At 38.7% G+C, this 24,651-nt stretch overlaps 1 protein-coding gene across 1 annotated transcript; it reads right to left on the reverse strand.

Moving 5' to 3' along the window:
* Positions 1–277: 277 nt before the first annotated feature.
* Positions 278–11,724, reverse strand: LOC121996052 (ATP-dependent DNA helicase 2 subunit KU80-like). The gene is made up of 12 exons (XM_042549863.1): positions 11,511–11,724; positions 11,024–11,116; positions 9,210–9,261; positions 7,270–7,398; positions 5,539–5,942; positions 4,337–4,623; positions 2,818–3,013; positions 2,385–2,588; positions 1,786–1,953; positions 1,377–1,709; positions 796–926; positions 278–704 (listed from the first exon to the last, which is right to left on the reverse strand). The coding sequence occupies exons 1-12, from the start codon at positions 11,523–11,525 to the stop codon at positions 644–646; spliced, it is 2,073 nt and encodes a 690-aa protein (XP_042405797.1). The 5' UTR covers positions 11,526–11,724; the 3' UTR covers positions 278–643.
* Between the last annotated feature and the right edge of the window lie 12,927 nt (positions 11,725–24,651).

Here is a 24,651-nt window from a genome sequence, read left to right on the forward strand (position 1 = left end):
AAATTTAATGTTCGACTTTGATAAAAATTTATTTATATTCGTTCAATCCACGTAAGATCAATTAAATTTATATTATCAACTTCAATAACTAACCAAACAAATTTAAAATATAAAAATTTTAAACAATCAAACATGTTTAAATTGAAATGTTAATAGCATTTAAACAAATCAAACTTATGCTTGTAAAAAAATCAAATTAAATTTGAAAAATCATTTCAACGATATAGTTCATTTAAGATCCGGCTCGATTTAATTCAGTTACATTATCAAATAAGCATGAAAACCACAAAACATAGCTTGCCTCAGCTCGTTTACAATCCTAATTCTGTATCTTTACAAATTCAATGCTATAGAACATCATTGCGTCATTTTTCTTTCTCCATGGAATGAGTTCATGCACATCAAGCTGTGTAGCCGTGTCACATGAGAGACATCTGACTAGGAAGGGTAATATTCATGCTCATGTTACAGTCCTCACTCATGACAAAATATCAACGGCGACACTGTGATTATGTATTACAGATTCACAACACTAACTATTGACCATTTCGATCATATTGGAGATAAGATGCGCCCAAAAAACCACATGATGGTGTTTGCAATATCATGTGGCATAAATGTGCAGGTCCAGTGTCATTGTTTATTACTCTGGAGACTCATTGAAAGTAACTGGGAAGTTTTTCGCTGCTGCTTCTGTTAGGTCACTGCTCAGGAAAAGAGATTATGGTGGAATATCATAAGACAGTCGAACTATGTATAAAAATATAAAGTGATCGTGTTTATGGTAGAATGAACCTGTCTGCGGCTTCAATTTTGCTGATCAAGGTGATGTTCTTTGATGGCATAAGGGAAAGAAAGTCAGCCAGGTCAGTTTTGCTCCATTTCTTGCACATATCAAGCAAAAAATCATTGAATTCCCTTGGTTCCTGCATAAACAAAGATGCGGTACATTAAAGTGTGAACTTTAATCTTCTCAATTGTGGAAATAATCGAGTAAAATAACGAGCACTTAGGCCCCACTTTTTAAAAAAAAAAATTTTAATTTTTTTATATAAAAGGCCATTGAATGTTTGATAACTCTCTTAGTTTAATCTTCTCTATAAAAACAGTACTACTTTTTCTTCCCTCTCTTTTATCTCTCTTAGTTTTGTTAGCTCCTGTGCCGAATCCAGTGACGTGCCAATCAGCAAGTGCAATGGCAAATGTTGCCCATGCTGAACAGCACAGCACTTTAAACCATGCCTAAAACAATCTGTAAATAGTCTCAAGTGTAAACATTTAATAACTACGGTCTAAGAGATGTGAGTTTCAAAAATTAAAGCAACATAAGCAATCTTTATGACTAGCTAGGAGGATTTGCTTAATGATAGTTTTACCTGTTCAAGAATACATCCTTCACGAAGAGCTATCAAACATTCAATGGCCTTTTGGTAGGAATGCCCTTCAAAAGAATTTTCTAACAAGTAAAAAATATGACTTTTCATATCTTTGATTGCTTTACTAGTCCATTTTGAACTGTCTCTACGTTTCATCATAGCTTCAAAATCTTGCACCGGGTTCAAATCACCAATCTTTTCTACATTTGTTGAAGGCAAGGCCTTTACCAGACTAGCACTCTGAGTCTCAGGAACCTCACCTTCCTTACCAACTTCCTTTTCATCTGAAACAGATGGTTTTCCCCTCCACGCATGTCTAGATAACTTCCTCTTCTGTAAAGAGATATGCTGTAACTGGGACATTAAGTAGTAAGAATTTGATCAAAAAGTAATGAAAAGAGTTATAGACCTTTGAATTCTCCTTCAGTTCAAACTGCTTCTCAAAATGGTTAGTAATGGACTTGTTTCTTGAAAGAATGTCAAAGTCGGGTTCAGCTATTTTCTTAAGACTATTATCAAGTTCAGGTATGTCCGACCCTGGATCCTTTGATTTTAAATCAAGAAAGCGATAAAATTGCTGAAACACAGATCATGGAGGCATGATTAGAATACTTGTGGCATGGCATATATCACATATATCAGAACTTGAACAGTAATATATAGAGAGGTCTAATGCTGTGTTTACTGATAAAGGAAATTAAAAGAACCTAATTGAGAAGCAATAATCTCCTGTCTACTTTAAAGAAAATGAGAGGCAGTGAGGAGGGAAGTTCAGGATCAAGTTCCTTCATTTTAATTTTGTCCAAATCAAATGAAAAAGGAAAGATGAAAAGTTGGCTTGCAAATTTCAATTGCTCAATTTTTCGGTTTCTTCTCTGTGATACCTCCAAGTTAAACACTGAGGAAGGAAATGAATTTCTCATTTCCCTTTTCTTCTTTTATTCAACTTAATATTTTTTCTATTTTCTATCCTTCAAGTAAACGAGGCATTAAGAAGAGTTGACAAACCGCCAAAACTGGATTTGGAGTATATTCAGGCTGAAGCAATTCTTTTCCGTTAGAAGATGTAAGATCCAACATCTTAACAAAGTCATCTGCTGCTTCTTGTTGTTTCTCATCTGGTTGACATGATGAGAACTTGCTAAGTGAAGGAAATTGAAATTCTCGAACATCTTCAGCAAAAGGAAGCACATTGAAGTAAAATGAATCTGGCTGGTCAAGTAAACCAATGTTTATTATTATGGCCTGCTGATCAAGATATATCATAATGAAAAATGATATGCACAAGGAAAAAACCTCAATGAAAACCTCAAGGATAGACACATAAAGTGATGGGGCCCACAAAAAGTGAAATGGTGGGCCATGACTTTATGTGTCTATCATAATACAATAAAACTTTCAGAATTCAGATTTTAGAAGATAAAGACAAGAAAAATCTCACTATCTTATCCACGGATGACAAATTGGGTGTTAGAACCCCAACAATAACTTTTCCTTGACCTTCTCTCCATACACAACGCAAAATTGCAGACCTGTTTTTCTCCTGCATTGCTCTAGCCAAAGCTGAAACTGCAATAATCGCCTTTGTATTCCCTGGCTCCGGAATAAAGATATTGACATCCTTCATATAATAGTGCCTTCACAAAGACAAAACATGTAGTAAAGAAGATATGAATGCATATATATATATATATATATATATATATATATATATATATACATAGAAAATTCAGTTCTGGGAAAACCTAATGGATGTCCTGATCAAAATATTGTTACAAGTAAAGAAGATATTGGACATATAACTCATGCTATGTGATAGGAAAAAGTGATCACAAATCTGACAAAATTGGATACGAATCACCACCACTTAGAAACTCAAGAAAATTATATAATCTTCAGAATCATGGTCAAAGAGATCGATGGCTTGAGTCAGAAATACATATATGGCTGAATATTCCATCTAAGATTGACTATATTTGAACATATCACCAACTGAATATATTATATGTTTTAGTTTGTAAAATGTTCAGATGTCAACAGTTGACATTTGGTAAAAGTAGGCATGTACAAAAGACATCAAAAACATGGGTCGGTTGATTCCATGTCTTCAGATTTTTAACCATCCATAAAGGACTATACAAATACCTCAAATACATACAGAAGTTGTAAGACCAAGGGATAATTCCTACATCAAGTGTGGTAGGCTGTTCACATTGGATCAATAGGCTTGAGACCAGGCGTACTATTAATATGAACATAGCACTTTTTGAAGCACATAATTCAATAAATGAACCATATAAATAGGTAAGGTTATAAAAGTTCTGATTTTCAAGTTGAATATACATTTATCTAGGTCACAACAACTGCTTTTAGAGTCAACCTAGTTCTAAGCCTAATAGGAGGCTCACACATGACAGAAGCCACATCGTCTGGAATCTCTCGCATTGCCATTAGGGGATGGCTTCAGATAGAACTTTGAGCTTGATTTCTCCATCAAGCACTAAATCAAGATATTGCTGGCACACAAATTTAGTGTCATTATGGAAATGAGAGCTTCATGAGGCTTACAGGTTCCACAGATATCAGATTGGAGTCAGCTTTCCATTTCCTGCACATATCCTAGCATAATCTTCTACATGCCTATCATCTCTTTTTTTGAACAAAAACTTATTTTTTTAATGCAATAAACCCCAATTGAGGCAACGAAATTGGCTGCAACGCAGCCTCATTGGTATATCTATAAGCATATGGAACCTGATACGACACTGCTTCATCTTGGACTAGCAGTTGGGATTGTTAGATTGTCAAGTCCTTGAAAAACCATCAATTAGATTTGTTTGATCCATGAAGTTACTCTAACTTCACTAGTTGATTTAACTAAACTTAAGGACTTCAACAGGATATGCTGTCAACAGACACAAGCCATCATGTCATCAGACTCCTTATGTTTTAAATATTACCGTGATATATTTGAAGCCTTGGTAAATCCTAAAAGCTTCACACTCTTTTTAAGTTTGACTTTGGCTGCTTCCCATTCAGAAGCTGATATAGGAACAACTTGAGGGCCATAACGATAGCCTTTAATTCTTTGCTCTGGGGGAACAATTTTATCAGGATCCTCCATTATTTTATATTCAAAATCCACTTTAACCTCATGTGTTGCATATTTGTCACTTGTAGGTGCTTCATCAGAATACTTTTTCAATGTAGGAAATTTCTCCTCAGCTGTCTTTTTATATACCCAGACCTGCATAGACAAAACTAGATAAATGGTAAAAATTAAACATAAAACTGAACTTTTAGAAAAGAAAATCAGTGCTGCAACCGCAAGCTTCATTCTAAATTACAAGGACACAATACCAAACAATAAGATTAGAAAAGACTAATCCATGAGAACCCAAATCAAACAACTACTCAGAAAGGGCAAAAACTATACAGAAGCCCAACCAATATATATGCAATGAAGTTTCTTTCAATGATTCACTTTTTTAATGGAGTTTGGAGATGGATTGTATATCAAAGTTCAATTTGGTGGCACGTTGGTAGATCAAAATAGGAAAGATAGAAAATGAAAAGGTAACCTCATCTAAAAATAATCAATTTGTACATGTTTCTATGCTGCTTCACTGAAGATATCCAATTTTCACCAAACTTACCACTAGGAGTTTGTTTTTGAAAATAAACCAGTCTTCCTCTCTAATTGTAAGCTCATTCTATATATTAAATCAAGGCTTTGTAAATATTTATGAACAAACTCTTCATATTTACTAATACAGAGAGAAGGTGAATTTCCAACCTGCATTTCCCAAAAAAAAAATGAACTAATACATGGAAATATGACGAAAGAAATTTACAAAAAGCAAAGCTAACTGGTTCATTTTTTTCAAGGCAGAAAATTAAGATAGGAAGAAAGTGCACAGTACAGGATAGAGTATTACTCAATTTAGGAAGAATGTATACAGAAGAAAAATAAAGTATCCCGCGGCAGAGGAAGAAAGCGTATTGTAAATAGTCATTAGTGGAGGTAAGTTAAAAGTCCAAACAAAGTAAACTGGATTTATTTATCTCTGATTTACAAAAGCATAAAAGACAGCATAGATAATAATTATGAACAGTGTCCAAGTTCAAGAAACCTACCAACAGAACAATGTAATGATCTCACCTTAATCTTCATTGTCGAACTGAGTTCCAAATCTCCTCTGAATATTGTGACAGGATTTATTCTCCGTGTCTTAATAGCACCTAACAAAGATGTCGTACTATCAACATGCACAATATTGGCCACTGCTTGCTGTGAGAATTGATTGAGGAGTTTGTCATTCTCATCAATGACCTGCTGATTTTCAACACCCCATAATCTTTCTCTGAAAATTAGGCAGTTCAGGCTTATGCCTTGAGCATTCATCTGATGAGCAATAGTTACTGCCTGATCCACTTTCGTCCCTTCATAAGGTTCCTTAGTAGCACATTGTGCATTTGTGATGAGATGAAGACATTTTTTTAGTTTTTCCTTGGGATTAAATTTCTTTATCAGCATATCCATACCAACCACAATGGCATCCAAAACTAGGAAGTAGTCAAGGATAAAAAAAAATGCAATCAAAATTAACCTATTTCACAAGACTGATAAATCAATAATAGAGATAAGATTATATCTTAAAGAGAATAAATGCAACAATAGCCAGCATAATGATGCCATCAAGATTGTAAAAGACATTTCCAAGCAGCAGGTGGTCAACCCAATACCCAACACATGCATATGTGGGTGGTAGTCAGAACTACAAAATGTTTAATACATTTATATTTATAAAATGACTAACATGGAACAAATAAAGTATGCACCCAATCCATAACACAAGACACAATGTAAAACACATAATAATACATTGTAGAATACCTCATAATATTATAACGTAGAATAGGGCGCACACACACACACACACACACAATGTAAAACACATAATAATACATTGTAGAATACCTCATAATATTATAACGTAGAATAGGGCATATCTATTAGCATGCATATAATTAATATCTAAAGTGTTCATCACTTGAACAACAAATGTTTAAGTAAATATACGAGTATCCTTAATTTAATTTTCTAATTTCATTTTTTAGAAAATAGAATTTAAAATTTAAAAAAAAAACTATATTATCACTGATTTTTTGACACCTATTAATTTCTTAAAGGTGAATAATGTCATAAAAATAATGATAAATATTTATTTTCTAAAAAAAATTGAGATAATAAAATTTTCATAGACCAAAGAAGGATGTACCAGCCATAAGAATTAATCTTTTGTACATACAAAAAATCATCACTAAATTGCTCATCATATTCTTGATCATCAAAGGAACTGAACCATTTTTTTTCTTTTTAACTACACAAGACAGTCTACCTAGACCACAACCAAATGTAACTGCCCAAAGGAATTGCATATCATATGTGCAATCAGGTCCCTTATCTAAAATGACTTAGTAGCCACATATTCACCATCATCAATATAGGTGTTGAGTGTCAAGGTAAGGAGAATATAATACATGGTCACTTGTTGGTGTTCGTGCGATGTCCAAATCCAATGATCACAATTTTCCTAACAAAAGAAACAAAATAAATTTGCAATAGATCAAAGGACAAGTTTGATTGTTCTTCTAAACATTTCAACATTTTAATTCTAATTCTTGATCAACATTTCATCAAGTTAGCTTTAAGATCATAAGAAGTAAATAAAAATTTGTAAATTTAATTACTAAGTCATCTGTGACAAAATGAAACTACAAGAAGTCTATTTGATTTGACATTAACCAACACAGTAACAGTTTGAAACTTGAGCAGAAAGATATTCAAGCAGTAATGACAAAACTTCCTCTAAGGGTAGAATTTGGATACAGTCTCCAGGGAATGTCCCTCTAGGAAGATTTAAAGTTTCCAGATCAGCTTCATCCACAACTCCAATATCACGTAAAACAAACACGTGTTCATATCCACCAACTTCCTTCTCAAGCTCATTGTTAGTATCTGGAAAGTTAATCATGAAATATGAAATATACTGAATAGCAGTAATGAAGTAAAGTTTCAAAAATAAAGATGAACAAACATTACACATTGACGTGAAGAAATCAGTAATTGGCAACAAGAGAAAGGCTATTTGATGAAAGAAAACAAAAAGGAGAAGTAAACAAGTGAAGGTTTAAGGCTTCCTTTGGCCGAATGAAATTAGAGTAACAAAGCTTGTAGAAAATAAAACTCAAGGAAGCACCGTAGAGGAAAAGAGTGCACCAAAATAAGCCTATCTTTTCCTATTTCACTAATGGGAGAAACAACATTTTGCTCAACAAATTACCTCTTTTCACAAAAATCCCTAAAGTTTCATTATCATCAAAAACGCCTCCCATGATTTAAATTTTATTACAAAAAACCTCCAAAGTTTTAATTTATCAAAATGACAAATTAATTCACTTTTGCTTATAAAATGCCCCCTTCCCCACCAACTCCACTTTAGTAGGGATAGTAAAGCATAGGGGCATTTTAGAGAATGTGAGTAGACAATCGGTTTGAGATGATCAAGATAGATCAAGATATCATCATGTGCCCTTGCAATTCATGTAATGGGATTTCCTCAATCTTAAAGATCTTGTTTGGAATGAAAACAGGAGTTGAATTTTGACATTTTCCTGTCATTTGGTGAAAATTTCATGACTGTAGCAAATCCAGTTGGAGACGATTGTGTTGACGTAGACGATCCATGTGAAGGGTTAGGAGGCAGCAAAAAAACTTAGCTTGTTCACACGATTTTTCCTTTCTTCCGTGATTATTAACGAAATAGAAAAAAATGTTTGGTGGTGGAGATAGGTGTCAAGAAGACAAGAAGATTGCGGGAGATGCTAGTTGCACAGTGGACAAGCAACTTTGAGGCATAATAGGGTCTTGCGGAAGTAGTGGTAGCCAAATCTAGGGTTTAGGGGGAAAGGATGATAGGTTTAGGGAAAAAGAATAGTCTAAGGTTTTGGGGAAAAGTACAGTGCTAAGAGGCGGAAGCCCAAGATATAAGGTTTAGAGAAAAAGAATGGTTCTGATACCATGGAAATTGAATTAATTGAAAACTTGTCACATCCATGAGATCCTAACTAGATATTATTCTTCATAAAATAAAATAATTTTTCAAATAAAAACCCTAGACACTCTATCTGACTTTTCTAACCAAACTTATCTAAATTTAAAAAAAAAAAAAAACTAAACAGATTTTCATTAAAGCTAATTACACTATCATATCCCACAATTTACATATATGGTTACAAAATCTTGTTTTCCCAAAGTAATCCATTTAAATCTTAACAAAAATGATAAATTGATACATGAAGTGAACAAGCAAAAGATTAATCAAAACGAGGAGCAACTCATGGCATAGCAAAATCGAAAGACTGCATTTCCAAGTGGCATTAACCATTAGATCCATCAAGAAATATGCAAAAATAATCTAACTTGAATGTTATAGCATCTTCATGTGTATTGGATTTAGTAAGGATAACCCTATATGGAAATTGTGAAATTATTGGTTACACCATGGTATGCATCTCAGGACATTAACCATTAGATCTATCAAGCAGTATGCAAAAAATGATTAAACTTGAATGCTATAACATCTTCATACATATTGGATGCCATAAGGATAACCCTATATGAAAATTAGTGAAATTATTGGTTAAACCATCTTGTGCTTTTCCTGGCTACAGAGATTAAAGACAACAGTTGTAGCAGCTTTAATATTCATTGCAACAATAACTTTGATGATACTATCAGTATTTGAAATCTTATACGGATAAAAGTACCTTTAGTTCCAAATAGAACTATTCCAACCAGATCACTTTTAGCAAAAATCAACTGCAAAAGTTAGAGAAAAAATCAGTCAAGAATCTCAATGTAATTAGGAAATCAAAGATATAAGCATTAGTTACTGAAAAAATGAGTCATAGAATAGCCAAAAAAGGACAATAGCATCATATTTTCTTAGATAATGTTGGAATTATTATTTTAAATTGAACATGTTTAGTGACATGTTAAATAGGTATTGGCCCAAATATACTATTCAGTTCCAAGATGTTATAATTGTGTCGCTACTGTGTAATGTAATAAGCCCTCTTTAGTGAAAAACCATAAAGGACAGACTAGTGCACGAAACTCCAGCCAATGTGGGTCCCAGAGAAGGGACGGACCACATTGGGTCTAAATATCTCATCAAATATTAAAGTTGTTCCCTCTTTCTTCACATAACTCCCAAGATAATATTTTGATCTTTCCATTCCCGTAATCCACAGAGCAGACGAGGCAGCAATTCTTCAATTGCATTAGGAGCTTGCCAAATTGCAATTTCACATTATATGAAGAGTCCAACAACTACAATTGCCTATGACCACATCCAATTAATCATTAATTAGAAATTGATGGATGTATCCTTAATTTGATGTCCAGATAGCCCCTATCATTTTGATAGCTACCTACTAGCCATCTACTTGGGCCAAATTAGAATTGCATAATAATCCAACCTCTGTCATCTACTTGGAGCTTATAAGCACGACATTTTATATGCCACTCGTGATTGCATTCAAAACCAATGTCTCTTCTTCGATGGTGCTGCCAATGAGCGTGCTTCCCACATCTTATATGGATACTCATTCACAGCATCCTGTAATGGTACCATCACAAGAAAAACTTATCATTTGCTCCCCTTAAAGCTAAGTAGAGCTCTCTCATCCCTATCAGAAGGAAACCCAATCTCCTAAACCTCTTCCTCAAGGTCCTCTACTTGTGGTCTCCTCCCTATATCTAATCTCTATGGTCCTCCACATATCACCACTTTGCAACCTCAAAGGAAGACCTAGTTTCCTTCCCAAACTCATCTAGGAGGCCATCCAGCATGCACTTTTTTTACTGTCACCACTGTAGTCATTATGGGTCAGGTCTTTGGGGATGTTGTTGCTCTGCCAATTATGTATTTACACGTCCTGCAGAGATGGAAATCCAGACATGCCACTTCATTTATGCTCCATTACTCTCCATGCATGATAATTACCACGATAACAAAGGTGTCTTCTACCGAGCCTCTTAATCTACTTCAGGTTCAGTGTCGATAGTCTCATTACCTATTTTCCATTCAGTGGAGAAATCAACCAATTTTGACCATCTAAAGGGTTTTCGTTGCCACCCAATCATTACTTTAAGCAGGACAACAATTGGTATCAAGTCACCTAAAGTGCTTCTGTTGCTGTCCAACCAGCTCTGGTGGAGAAATCAATTGAACTTAAAATCTTTTTATTACTTTAATGGGACTTTCTATTATATGGAGAAAGCTGGACATATACAATATCTACACTCTACCTTGAGCAACTTGATGGGATATTAACATAGTAATTAGATGTGAAATAGGTTTACCGTCCATATGTTAAATAGGTTTAATCTGACATCTTCTATCAGTTGAAGGATGTTGTAATTGTGTCATATATATGATGTAACCATTCCCTTCAGCGAAGAATAGTAGTAAATATTTAAACCCTAATTTTACAGATACAATAAAACCGATCAAATTAATGTATTTAAACATAACCGAAGAAACTTTGACTATAATCCACTGAAGATTTTAACTTGCCTTCTTCTGTATGAACATTGAACAAACTTTTCCAACCTCCGGAAGGACGCTATGCATCGACGGACCAACATCAATCAGAAAAATCATCGCTTCCTGCAGAAGGCAACACAAAATGAAGGTAGAAAAACATTGAGCATGCCATTACGACCAAATTTCCAAACCCTAACTCGGCAAAGCGGCAACCTTTTCCGTCTCAGACGCATATATGCACGCTTACAATCAGTAAGAAATGCGAGTTCAAAAGACTGATTTAATTCCGGCTTCAAATAAGTAAAAAAAAATATATATGAAAGTTTAAAATGAGAAGTAATTCACGCGAGGACTAAATCCATAACTGGCACGAAGGTGAAGGAAGCAGGGGAGACAAGACATGATTTTGATGAGAAAAAAAAAAACAACAAGAGGAGCATTCTACGGGAAGAAGAGCAGAACGGAGTAAACGCCGATCGAGAGCGAGAATATTAGACTGAAGCAGGGTAGAAGCTACCTTGTTACGAGCCATCGTGCAGACGGAATGACGAAAAATCGACCAGTGAGAGAAGAAAGAGGGGACTTCAAATAAGAAGAGATCAATCTTCTCCGGTACGCGTTGTGGGATCAGTCTTCTCTTTCTTTCTCTGGTTTGACAGCTTAGAAGATCTTAGGGCATTCGTGGGAGCTCCCCAAAAGCTCATCGATGCCACATCAGCACCACTAAAAAATCACACGCCCCTCTCATCTTTAAATCTCTCACCAACTTCAATTTCTTTATGAATCTCATATTTTTTTCACAAATTATTATATTATAATATTTTATTATTTTTATTTTTTAAAAGATTAAACTTTAAAAATAAAAAAATAAAGGCAAGAGAGCTCCCTCACTTGAGCCGTATAAACAATGGGAGCTCACAAGGAGCTCCCATTAGAGCATCCATAGTCATAGATATCTTCAAGAAGTTCTTCTAATATCATGTTAACGTTTTGTTAAATTTTTTTCCATTTTTCTTCACTATCAAAAATAAAATAAAAAAAAATCTCTCAACAATTTTTTCGTAGGTTCCCACATTTTTTCATTATATAATTCATCTCTCCTTCATATTTTACCATATATATAATTAAATTTTTATAAAATATAAATCTATAAATGGTTAACATATAAATATTACCATTCATCAAATAAAAAGACATAAATTATAATAATATATAAAAAATAAACTTAAACACATTTACCTCAGATCATGTCTCTGTTTAATTTTTTTCAATCATTTTCTCATGTATCTGAAGTTGTCCTAGTGTCATCTCAATAGTATTGATCCTGTCTGAAAGCTGAATCAACGAACACTGGGCACGTGGCGCTCTCCAAGCTGCTGACGTAGATCCGCTGACTATCTGCCCGGACCTCCGGTGAACCTGCACAGAAGTCGGGCCGGGAAGGGGTTCCCGGCGACGACCCTCCGACGCTCAAGTCAGGCAAAGCTCAACAGCAAGAAAGTGGCTCCAAGAATCGTAGAACGCGTACCTCCGGCGAAGGATGAGGGCCTTTATATAGGGCTCTGGAGAAGCGGGTGCACACATACCGAGGTGTACACGTGTCCTTAGCCCATACCCCAGTAAGGGTCTGTCAGTGAGCTTACCTGATCTCATACTGCTTCAGTCCAAACACGTCTTCGATGGGACAGCGGAACCTCCTGTCGTAAGATTCGGGGTATGGCCTAAACGTAGAACATGCCCGCTGTCAGAAAAAGATGTCCCTTGTCCTTTTCCCCTTGCTCTCGACCGAGCCTCTGGCCGGCCAGCCTCTACCTTACGTCCGCCCGAACACCTATAGCGCTCTACTTGGGAGATTCTCGGTAATGTGCTTTGTGGAAACTGTTAGCAGTATGCTACCTCATGTCTTTGGCCGAGCGTGCCCTCCGCTCGGCCCTACGATCCTGTACCATGAGCGCCGGGGCCCAGCTTCCTGCTGGGGCACCTTCTGCCAGTTAGACACCGGTCAGTCGGCCGGGCGTTCGACCCACCCATCTCCGGTCGGCCACCTGGCTATTTGACTTCCACGTGACGTTGACTCCCCAGAACGAGGGTCCCCTGTTCTTACCGCCGGATCACTTGCCTCCCCTTCAAGTCTAGTCGAAGGAGGCGATTAGTCCGACTGACTGGACTGCGAGTCTAGCCGGGCGGCGCCTTCGTGCCATTATCCTCCGCTCGGCTTACCGCAGGGATGGCCTTAAGGTTAGTCAACACCACATTCCTTGAACCTCCTCGTAATCTGCGCCAATCTTCGACATTAAGGCTGAGCATGCGCTCATTAAATGCTTTGAATGGCTGAATGCCACGTGGCACACTGTCGTCATCGTACGGCGGCGGCGGCGTGGTGCTTTGATGGGATTGAAGCGGTTCGAAATAAACGACGCGATGCGAGCTTTGATTCCCGTGACCTGGATCCAACGGTAGAGGCCGCCCGACCTCCACCCTATAAAATCTTCGTTTTCTCCTCCGTCGCCTCACTCCTTCTTTCGCGTGCCCCCGGTTATCCTTCGCATTCTAGAGCTTCGGCGATCGTGTTCTCCTGCTTCCATCGATCCCCAGTGTTCTTCCTTCGATCCTCCTTTTTCTCGTAAGGTTCTCCTCTTTTCTTTCTTGTTTCCGGTGCTTTCTGTAGGACCGTTAGATTCGATAGAGGGGGGGTGAATATCGATTCGAAAATATCGAGTATAAGTGCAGCGGAAAAGTAAAGTAGACACAGGGTTTTTTTACTTTGTTCGGAGCCTGTGACGACTCCTACTCGAAGGCCCGTACTCCTTGAGTACTTTCGTTGGGCAATTCACTAGCAATTCGGATAATTACAATTTAAGTACAAAAAGATGCTAATGAAAAGAAAAACAAAGCTGTACCGACAGACAAGGAATTTAAAAGAGCGGGAACGTGTCGTCGGAGCTTTGTGAGCGTCGTTGGAGCGCAGAGCAGCAGAGCGAGTAATCTCAAAGTTCTCAGATGTGAAAGATGATTCTGAAGCTCCTGCCTGGGGCTTCTTTTATATGTTGCTCTGGGTGCCTGGATTCCTTCCGGGCGCCTGGAATGTGACGTAGCTGCTCAAACCGAGATGCTCCACGTGGTGACGACTTGGCCTGGATATAATTTGCTTTCCGGGCGCCCGGATCCCTTCCGGGCGCCCGAACCACCTTGTTCGAGAAAACTCCCTTTTCCTGCAAAACAAAGTTAGTCCAAGGCAATATATATCCTGCAAAATAGATTGTTAGCACATTTATGAATTAGCACAAATAGTATGACTTAGATTCCGTCTTTCCGAGACCGGAATCTAGTCACGATCTCGACTTAGACATCCGAAATGGATCTAAGCCGGATCGACGCCTAATGTTCCCTTCCCGGGAACGCGTCCTCGCAGTCACTCCCCTCTAGTGACTTACCTCACTTACCTGCCAGACGTCCGGTCAGCCCTTCGACCCGTCTGGACTTCTCGCCAGCTATCCGGTCAGCCCGTCGACCTAGCTGGACTTCTTGCCAAGCGTTCGGTCAGCCCGTCGACCCGCTTGGACTTCTTGCCAGCTATCCGGTCAGCCCGTCGACCTAGCTGGACTTCGTGCCAGACATCCGGTCAGCCCGTCGACCTGTCTGGACTTATCCTGCACACTCGATCAAAGTGTCAGACAACAACAAAACTAACTTAATCTATTTGTCATTCATCAAAACCTAGGTTAGACCGTTAGTGCTACCCGCACCAACAATCTCCCCTTTTTTGATGGAATGACAACCTGGTTAAGTTAGTAAAATGAATAAAACAGGTACATGGTAGTTAGTTTTAGTGTTTTCAATTTGGTTTAGCTAACTTAACCACCATAACCCTCCCCCTTTGACATTCATCAAAAATAGGCAAGGATAAACAAGCATAGTGTAGAGTTACTGTAAAAATTTAAGAAACACCTAATTTTGGAGAATATCTAAGTTCGATTCAAAATTCAAAGATACTGATAAACGTACAATTTACAACAAAAAAAAATGGTCAAATTGACTTGGGGGAGTCAAGTTTAAATTTTAAAAGGTATAAGTTTAAAATTTGATTTTTCAAAACAAAGCAAGAATTAAACAAGTAAAATTAATTTTTCAAGAAGTAAAATTTTAGCCAAAATAATTTTGTTAAGGTTAATTTGATAAAAGCTAAGTTTGGAAAGTTTAACTGAATAAGTTTAAATTTGTAATATTCAACTTTTAAAATCAGGTTTAAAAATTAGGTGGGATTAAACTTCCAAGTTTTTCAAACACTTAGTTAATTTTAACTTTTTGAAAACTGGTGTTGAAAAATAAGTTAGTTTTAAAATAAATGTACAAAAGTATTTTTAAACACACAAAATTTTAATTAATTTCTCCCCCTGAACTTGATACTTAAAATTAAACAGCTGTCTAACCAATTAGGTACTAACTAACTATCAGAAGATAGTAGCTTTCACTTGGTTAGTCAGATTAAGGTGATTATAAGCAGTCAGTGTTTGACTTGACTGATGATCTTAATCTGATTACTGTCTGATTTGTATTTAACGTCCAGACTTATGCTGATGCACTGAAATAAGCATCTTAAGTCCAGATAGTTGGCCTATGCATCTCACCCCTTTCTATGTTTGTCAAACACAAGCAAGGTAAACCTAAGGTGTTGGTGAGATGCTAAAAAACTAGTCCTATGGGTACATGCTTTCTAGGGATTCAAAACTAGTCTAAGGCCAAAACTGTTTTTGAAAATATAAAACTGGAAAGTTTTGAAAACAAACAAGTTTAACTTATAATTTGAAAACAATTATTTTTGGAAACAATTTTGAAAAATCCTAGTCTATTAAGCACATCCCTAATTTTCGACGTAAGTTGCTAAATTCACTTTCAGGGAGTGGCTTTGTGAAGATGTCAGCTAAATTTGATTTAGACTCAATGTATTTGAGTTCAATATCACCTTTAGTAACATGATCCCTGATAAAGTGGTGTCTAATTTCAATATGTTTGGTTCTTGAATGATGCACAGGGTTCTTGGTTAAGTTAATTGAACTTATATTGTCAATTAATACTTTTACATTTGTGATATTTAAGTTGAAATCTTTTAGAGTATGCATCATCCATAATAATTGTGCAACACATTCGCCTATAGCTATGTATTCTGACTCAGTTGTAGATAGAGCAACACAATGTTACTTTCTACTAAACCAGCTGACAAGTTATGAACCTAATAATTGGCATCCACCACTTGTGCTTTTGCGGTCTAATTTACATCCAGTATAATCTGAGTCAGAATACCCTATTAGTTCAAAATTATTTGTCCTAGGATACCAAATTCCTACATTTGTTGTTCCCTTAAGATATCTAAAAATTCTTTTAACTTGTGTCAAATGGGATTCCTTAGCACAAGTTTGGTATCTAGCACACATACTAACTGCAAATAAAATATCGGGTCTGCTTGCAGTTAAGTACAGTAGGCTACCTATTGCACTCCTATAATATTTTAAATCAATTGGTTTTCCATTTGGGCCATTGTCTAAGATTGTGTTTACTGCCATAGGTGTTTTTATTTCTTTTGTATTTTCCATTCCGAATTTTTTAAGTAAGTCTTTAGTGTATTTATGTTGATAAATATAATTTCCTTCATTTGTTTGTTTGATTTGTAATCCTAAGAAATAAGTTAATTTTCCTACTAAACTCATTTCAAATTCTTTTTCCATTAGATTAATAAATTCTTCTAAAAATTCTGAATTTGTTGAACCAAATATTATATCATCTACGTATATTTGTGCAATAAATATGTCTGTATTTAATGATTTAACAAACAAGGTTGGATCAATTTGACCTTGGTTGAATCCTTTAGATGTTAAGTACGATGTTAGCCTTTCATACCATGCCCTGGGTGCTTGTTTAAGTCCATATAATGCTTTCTTTAACTTAAAAACATAATCAGGGTGTTCTAGACTTTCAAACCCAGGAGGCTGACCTACATAAACTTCTTCTTTAATTAGTCCATTAAGAAAGGCAGACTTAACATCCATTTGGTATAGTTTAAATCCCTTGTGTGCTGCATAACTTAGTAACATTCTAATGAATTCTAATCTGGCTACTGGAGCATAGGTTTCATCATAGTCAAGTCCTTCAACCTGACTAAACCCTTTGGCAACTAGCCTAACTTTATTTCTAGTAATTTCCCCAGTTTCACTTAATTTGTTTCTGAATACCCATTTTGTTTCTATTATTTTCTTATTCTTAGGTGGTACTAGGTCCCAAACTTCATTACGCTCAAATTGGGCTAGTTCTTCTTGCATAGCTATAATCCAGTCTGGGTCTAGTAGGGATTCATCCACAGTTTTGGGTTCAATTTTTGAAATTAGAGAAATTTGACTTAGGTTTCTAAAGGATGATCTGGTTTGAACTCTCAAGTCTGGGTCACCAATTATTTGATCAGTTGGATGGTTAGGATTTACTCTTATAGTTCTAGGGGGTTCATTTTCTTGAGTGTGTTCATCTTCTTCATAGTCTAGGGATTGATTGGTTTCTTCAGAATTATTAATTTCAGTAGGTTGAAGTTGAGTTTGTCCTTGGGTTTCTTCAAATTTTACATTTGTGGTTTCCTCGATTTTTAGCTTAATTTTATTATATATTCTGTAACCCCTACTATTTAGAGAATATCCTACATAAATTTCATTTTCTACTTTAGAGGTGAATTTTCCTAAATGTTCTCTAGTATTTAGGATGAAGGCTGGACACCCAAATACTTTAAAATATTTTATGTCGGGTTGTTTGTTATAAAATATCTCAAAGAAGGTTTTATTATGTCTTTTATTTAATGTTGTTCTATTTTGCACATAGCAGACTGTGCTAACAGCTTCTGCCCAGAAATATTTAGGTAGGTTATATTCATTTAACATGGTTCTAGAGGCTTCTAGTAAGATTCTATTTTTTCTTTCTACAATTCCATTTTGTTGGGGGGGTTTTAGGACATGAAAATTCGTGATGGTAGCCATTTTCAAGACAGAATTTGTTAAAATTATGATTTTTAAATTCTCCCCCATTATCACTCCTAATTCTTTTAATTTTAATATCTTTTTCGTTTTCAATTTGTTTGCAGAAGTTTATAAAGATTTCAAAAGTTTCATCTTTATGTTTTAAGAATTTTACCCAAGTAAATCTAGAATAATCATCTATAATTACTAAACAATATAAGTTTCCATTTATAGATTTGACTCCATGGGAGTCAAAAAGGTCTAAATGTAGAAGTTCTAATATTGAGTTAGTTTGTGGCTGATTTGTTTGTTTGTGAGTGGATTTAGTTTGTTTACCTTGTTGACAAGCATTACATATGGTTGAATCTAAGTTAGGTAATTTTGGTAAGCCTCTCACAAGTCCATTTAGTTTACTTATATTTCTAAAGTTGGTGTGAGACATCCGCCTATGCCATAACCAAGTTTCTTCTTTTTGTGTTAAATAACACTTAATGGAAGAAGTGGTTAGGTTAATGGCATAGATGTTGTCTTTTCTAAAACCTTTTAGGCTTATGGTAGGATTATCTAGATGTTTGATTAAACACTCTGTGGATAGAAATTTAACCTTATACCTAGTATCACACAATTGACTTATACTCAGAAGATTATATTTAAAATGTTCAACAAGTAAAACATTTGTAATTATAAAGTCTATTTTTAATTCAATATTACCTATACCAATTACCTTGAGTTTGCCGTTGTTTCCAAAGGCAACTGTTCCTAAGCTTTTGTAAGTGGGTTGAGTGAACTTGGTGTGATCTCCAGTCATATGTTTGGAGCAACCACTGTCCAAAATCCACTTGGTTTCCTACAGTAAGTAGGATTTAAAGTTAGTCTTTTTATTTTTGAGCAGGCATTATTTAAGTTAAGTTTTAAAATTAAAGTGAGTTTTAAGTTTGAAATTTTAAGTTTAAAATTAAAAATTTAAAATTAATTTTTAAATTAAAATTTTGAAATTAATTTTTAAATTAAAATTATGAAATTAATTTTTAAATTAAAATTATGAAATTAATTGATAAGTTTAAAATTAAAATTTTGAAATTAATTTTTAAGTTAAAATTAAAATTTTGAAATTAATTTTTAAGTTTAAAATTAAAATTTTGAAATCAATATTTTGAAATTAATTTTTAAGTTTAAAAAATTTAAGCCTTATTCATCTCACCCGATCTATATTATCAATCAGGGAATCCTATGATTTTGCGAGATGAAATTGGATTTTTAATTATGGAGTTTTGGTTTAACTTGTGTTAGATTCAGATTTAACTTTGGTCTCCACAAATAGGCATTCTTCGGATAAACTTCTAAGCTTGGTGAGTCACATGGACGTCATTAGTAGTAACCAACCTTTCGAGGTTTTCCGAATAGTCCTATCCACGGAGCTTAGTACTAAATCTTGGTATAACTGGTTAGGATTCATTTAAGGGTAGCTTCGGTCAGTTCCACTTGGCCAAATGCACCAGATCGAAACCATATCTTTCTAGACATGCAATGTCCAAGTTTCTCTAACGTACTATCATCCAAAAACTTCACCAGTACCATGATTCAAGTTAAACTTGGTCTCTAATCCTAATTACCCTGCCGGGTTAGTTAGTTTTGGAGGTGCCAGCTCTTCTGGAGCCTCCCCCTGAATTATTGGCCATTAATTTAAATTTTGGATTTAGGTTTGTGTCGATTCCTTTTATAGTTATGGTTAACTTAATGATAATTTTGTTGATTTTTAAAGTGTTTAAATTTTGAATTTGATTTAGGTTTGTATTTTGGATTTTGGTTTGGTTTATTCGATTTTATATAATGTATTTTTTCTTTAGGTTTGGTTTATTCGATTTTATTATAGCATGCTTTTTGATTATTTAGGATTAAGTCTAGATTTTTTGATCTTGTTGTGAATTTTTCTAACATTTCTTTTAAATTGTTAATCTCATTTTTTAATGATAAATTCTCCTCCTCAAGTGTTAGATCTTGAGTTGGATTTGTATTTTCTTTTTTGATCCTGTCCGAATGCTGAATCAGCGGACGCTGGGCACGGGGTGCTTTCCGACTGCTGACGTGGATCTTCGACTGGTGGCACGAAGCTCCGGCGAACCTGCACAGAAGTCGGGCCGGGAAGGGGTTCCCGGCGGCGACCCTCCGACGCTCAAGTCAGGTAAGCAGGTGGTGGAAAAAGTAGCTCCAAAGGTCTTGAATGCGTACCTCCGGCGAAGTATGAGGCTCTTTATATAGAGCGGTGAAAGAGCTCCTGCACATCCACCGAGGCGCCTACGTGTCTGCAGCCCATACCTCGGTATGTATTTGTCAGAAAACTTACCTGACGCCATACTGCTACAGTCCAAGCACGTCTTCGATGGGACAATAGAACACCTAGCTGTCAGACGTAGAGTATGGCCTAGCCATAGGACTTGACAGCTGTCAGAAGATGTCCTTGCCCTTCCCTACCCCACAGGCCGGTACGTTCGTCCGGACGGGGAGTGACGTCCGGACGACCCTCGTTTTATGCGCCAGCCGGACGGAATTCCCCTCTCGCCGGGCTGCCGTATGCATCGATCTGCTGGGGGTATTTTCGGTAGGGTACTATGCAGGGCCTGTTAGCAGTATATCACCTTCTCTTAGGGATTCCGCTCGGCTCCCTGCTACTGTTCCATTGAGCGTCGGAACTATGACTTCAGTGGGGGCACCTATTGCCTTGGCTATTCACCGGTCGGTCTGCAGGGGCCGGTCGGTAGGTTGGCCCCTGCCTCTCCGGTCGGCCACTTGGCCTTTTGACTCCAGCGTGGCATTAACCCCTCAGAATGGGGGTCCCCTGTTCTAACCGCCGGATCACTTGCCTCCCCTTCAAGTCTAGTCAAAGGAGGCGAAGTCCGACTGACTGGACTGCCGATCTGACTGAGTAACGACTGCTACGTTAATCCGCTCGGCCAGGCTTAGGGATGCTCATCCGTTCGGCTGTACCTTACCCGTGCCTTGCATTGCCTGGAATTTACGCCGAACCTTCTTCTCTACTGCCCATCACGTGTTCTGCGCATGGTAAGGGGCGCCCATTAAATGCGACCAGTATCCAACTGACACGTGGCGATCGTGCGTTTGTCACCGTATGGCGGTGGCGTCACTTCCGATGGGACAACCGCCGTTTGAAATGGATGGCTGGATGATGGCCTCGTTTTTTACGACCTGAATCGGACGGTGGAGGTTGCTCCCGGGCGACAATATAAAGCCCCCGACTCATTTTCCGTCGCACTGTTGCTTCATCCTCCTTCGTCTTCACGCTGCTCTTTCTGCTCCGGCGATCCTTATTCACCGCCTGTTTGGTGCGCTCGCCATCTTCTTCCTTTCCTCGATCTTCCTTGTACCCGTAAGCCTTCCTTTCCAGCTACCTGCCTCCCGTGTTGCTTCCTTTTGCATTCTGTCGGCATTTTCTTTTGTTTTTCTGTCGATTATCATTTCTGTTTCGACCATGGCGAGTACCTCTACGCCTACCGTCGGCGCTCCTGGTCTCTGGTACATGACCATGGAGAGCCGATTCGATGAAGAAGACGCACTGCGTCTCATTCGAACATACGAAATTCCAGCCGACCACGAAATAGTTGTAGCCACTCCTTCCGATCGGCCCAATGATCCGCCGCCCGGCACCATTTGCTTCTTCCGTGATCAATTTTTGGCCGGGCTGCGCTTTCCTCCCCATCCGTTCATTATCAAAATATGCAACCACTTTCGCCTCCCGCTCGGCCAATTAGTCCCGAACTCGATTAGGTTGCTGAGCGGGGTGATAGTCCTTTTCAAGTTGAATGATATCCCCTTGGATCCTCAAATCTTCCACTATTTCTTCTACCCAAAACAATCCGAGTGGGGGACCTTTATATTTCAATCTAGGTCGGGTTTCGTCCTATTTACCAACATGCCGAGCTCCAATAAGCATTGGAAGGAGCATTTCTTTTTTATGCGTCTACCCGAGCGGCCGACCTTCCGAACGAAATGGCAGACGGCGGTGCCGACTCAACCGGGACTCGGCAAATTCAAGAGCCATCCGGCGTATCTTCATGCGGCGAACCAGCTGGTCGGCCAACGTTACGATATCGACAAGTTACTCCTTCCGGGAGTAATGTACATATTTGGCTTGTCTCCCATCCAAGCCGATCTGCCTTGTAGCATGAGTAAGCGATTCTTATCCCCCCTTTTTCTTTTGTGCTAACTGATTTGTTCTCTGTTTCTGCAGCTGATGTTATGTGGCGCGCTAAGGCAACCGAAAAGCTTAAGTTGAAAGCCGCCAATATTGAGGCGGTAAAGGACAAAGAGGTTGCCGAACGGGGTTTGGTTCCGACCGGCTCTGTAACTGAAGGGAGCGAGGGAACTCAAGTTGCTCCCGAGGCGTCGGCTGCCCGCGCCTTTACTGACGAAGCCGCAATCAATATCACAACATCCGCCCAGGGCGAGGAGGAAGGCCGTTCGGCCGACGAGACACCTTTGGTGACTCGAAAGCGCCGTCGGCTAGAGCAAGCTGCTCCACAACCTTCACAAAGGGAGCAGCTTTCCGAACGGAGCGCTGATGCTCCTGCGATTTTTGAGGCGGTCTCCTCAGAGCATACGCCAACTCAACTTGACTTGCCGCCAACCATCGTTGAGGCTCAACCTTCCACCTCTCGAACTTTACGTCGCCTTAGGCGACTGGGCGACTACCCGGGTCCGATCGGCGAGTCTTTTGGCGCGGCTGCTGCATCTCAAGATGATTCGAGCGGCCCGAGGGTGATTAAAACCGTACTAAGATTTCCATCGGAGGAATATCTATTGGCCGCCGATCGGCCATAGGCTCCCGAGCAGCAGATCACCCTCACCGGTCCGCTCGCCAAAGTTTGGGAGGACGTGCGCGTGCGCGTCGCGCTTATGTCCCCCAGTCAGCTAGGGGACAGTAACCTGCAGCAGGCGACCGGGGTATGCCTTTCTGCTTGATTGATATTTTTTGTTTTAGCTTTTAACCTTTAGCTTAACTGCCTTCATTTGCAGAGTTGGGTAGAGCAGATTGCTGTCAACAATCGACTGGCCGAGCTGGAGGAAGAAATGAAAAAACTCAAGCTCTCGGAGGCGAACCAAGGGCAATCAACGGTTGCTCTAGAGAAGAGCAAAAAGCTCTTAGAAGCCGAACGGAAACGCGCTTCCGATCTGGCGGCCGAGGTTGCTCGGCTTGAAGCGGTGGTCAAAAAACGGGATAAAGAAATCCAGACGGCGACTACTCGGAAGCGCAAGGTCATCGACGACATGGACCGAATGAAGGTGGAGATCAGAGGGCTAGAGCAACGCATCAAGGATCTGGATGCCCTTCTGACCACCGAGAAGGAGGGCCGCTCGGCCGATCTGCTGAAATTTGATGAAGACTTAAAGGCTCTCCATGCTGCCAACGATGCTTCCCAGGCCTCGCTCAAAGAGTATCAGGAGGGGGAGTCGGCTCGCTCTGAGGAAGTGAGGAAGGCATTCGTCCGCTCGGATGCCTTTGGGGAGAAATTTACTGACAAGATCTCCCTCACCTTTGAAGAGGCGATCAAGGCGGCTGTGGATCACTTGAAGACCAAAGGCCACCTTCCCGCCGAGCTGACCATCCCTCCAGAGGATCTGGCTACTGTGATGGGCGCTATCCCTGATGCCCTTTTTGATTTTGACGCGTGAGGAGTGTTTTTCACCAACTTTTTTGTACCCTTGCCGTTCGGCCAAACTTTATTTTTTGCTGTAACTTTCTTGGTTTGCCCAGTGCTCGGCATAAATAGATTATCTTTTGCGTTCCTTCAACTTTTGTTTTGGCAAGAAATTTTCCTCTCGTCATGTCTAAAGTGTTCTTTAAAACTCCTCCGCTCGGCTTCATACTTTAACTTGGACTCAAGCCAATTGTCTTCAAAAAGTCTTTCGCCATGCAACTGCGCAGCCGCTCGGCGCGCGAACGTCACTCGTTCATGTGCTCACATCTTTAATTCCTATTAACCATCTATTGCTTTGCACCTTACCTCATAGGGTTTTTCATATATTTTCGTTAAGCGAGTTGCTCGGCTGTATGTTGGCCTTCAAGAACAGGCTCTGTCGTCGGTCGGCTCTTACCGCCAGAATGTATCATGTGGATGGTTATCTTCTCGGACGTTTATAGACGCCAGCTCGTCTCTCGATATTTAACGTCGGAGCTCGACGACCTTCCGCTCGGAGGGTTTATAGATGCCGGCTCGTCTCTCGATTTTTAACGTCGGAGCTCGACGGGCTTCCGCTAGGACGTTTATAGATGCCGGCTCGTCTCTCGATTTTTAACGTCGGAGCTCGACGGTCATCCGCTCGAACGTTTATAGACGCCGGCTCGTCTCTCGATTTTTAACGTCGGAGCTCGATGGTCTTCCGCTCGGACGTTTATAGACGCCGGCTCGTCTCTCGATTTTTAACGTCGGAGCTCGACGGGCTTCCGCTCGGACGTTTATAGATGCCGGCTCGTCTCTCAATTTTTAACGTCGGAGCTCAACGGTCTCGGCGGGCTTATAGACGCCGGCTCGTCTCGATTTTTAACGCCGGAGCTCGGCGGGCTTCCGCTCGACGCGTTATAGACACCGCTCGTCCTTCAATTTTAACGAGCTCGGCGGTCTTTTCCGACGTTTTTACGTAGCTTGTCTC

The sequence above is a fragment of the Zingiber officinale genome, chromosome 6A (genome assembly GCF_018446385.1).
Source record: "Zingiber officinale cultivar Zhangliang chromosome 6A, Zo_v1.1, whole genome shotgun sequence".
NCBI classification, from domain to species: Eukaryota; Viridiplantae; Streptophyta; class Magnoliopsida; order Zingiberales; family Zingiberaceae; genus Zingiber; species Zingiber officinale.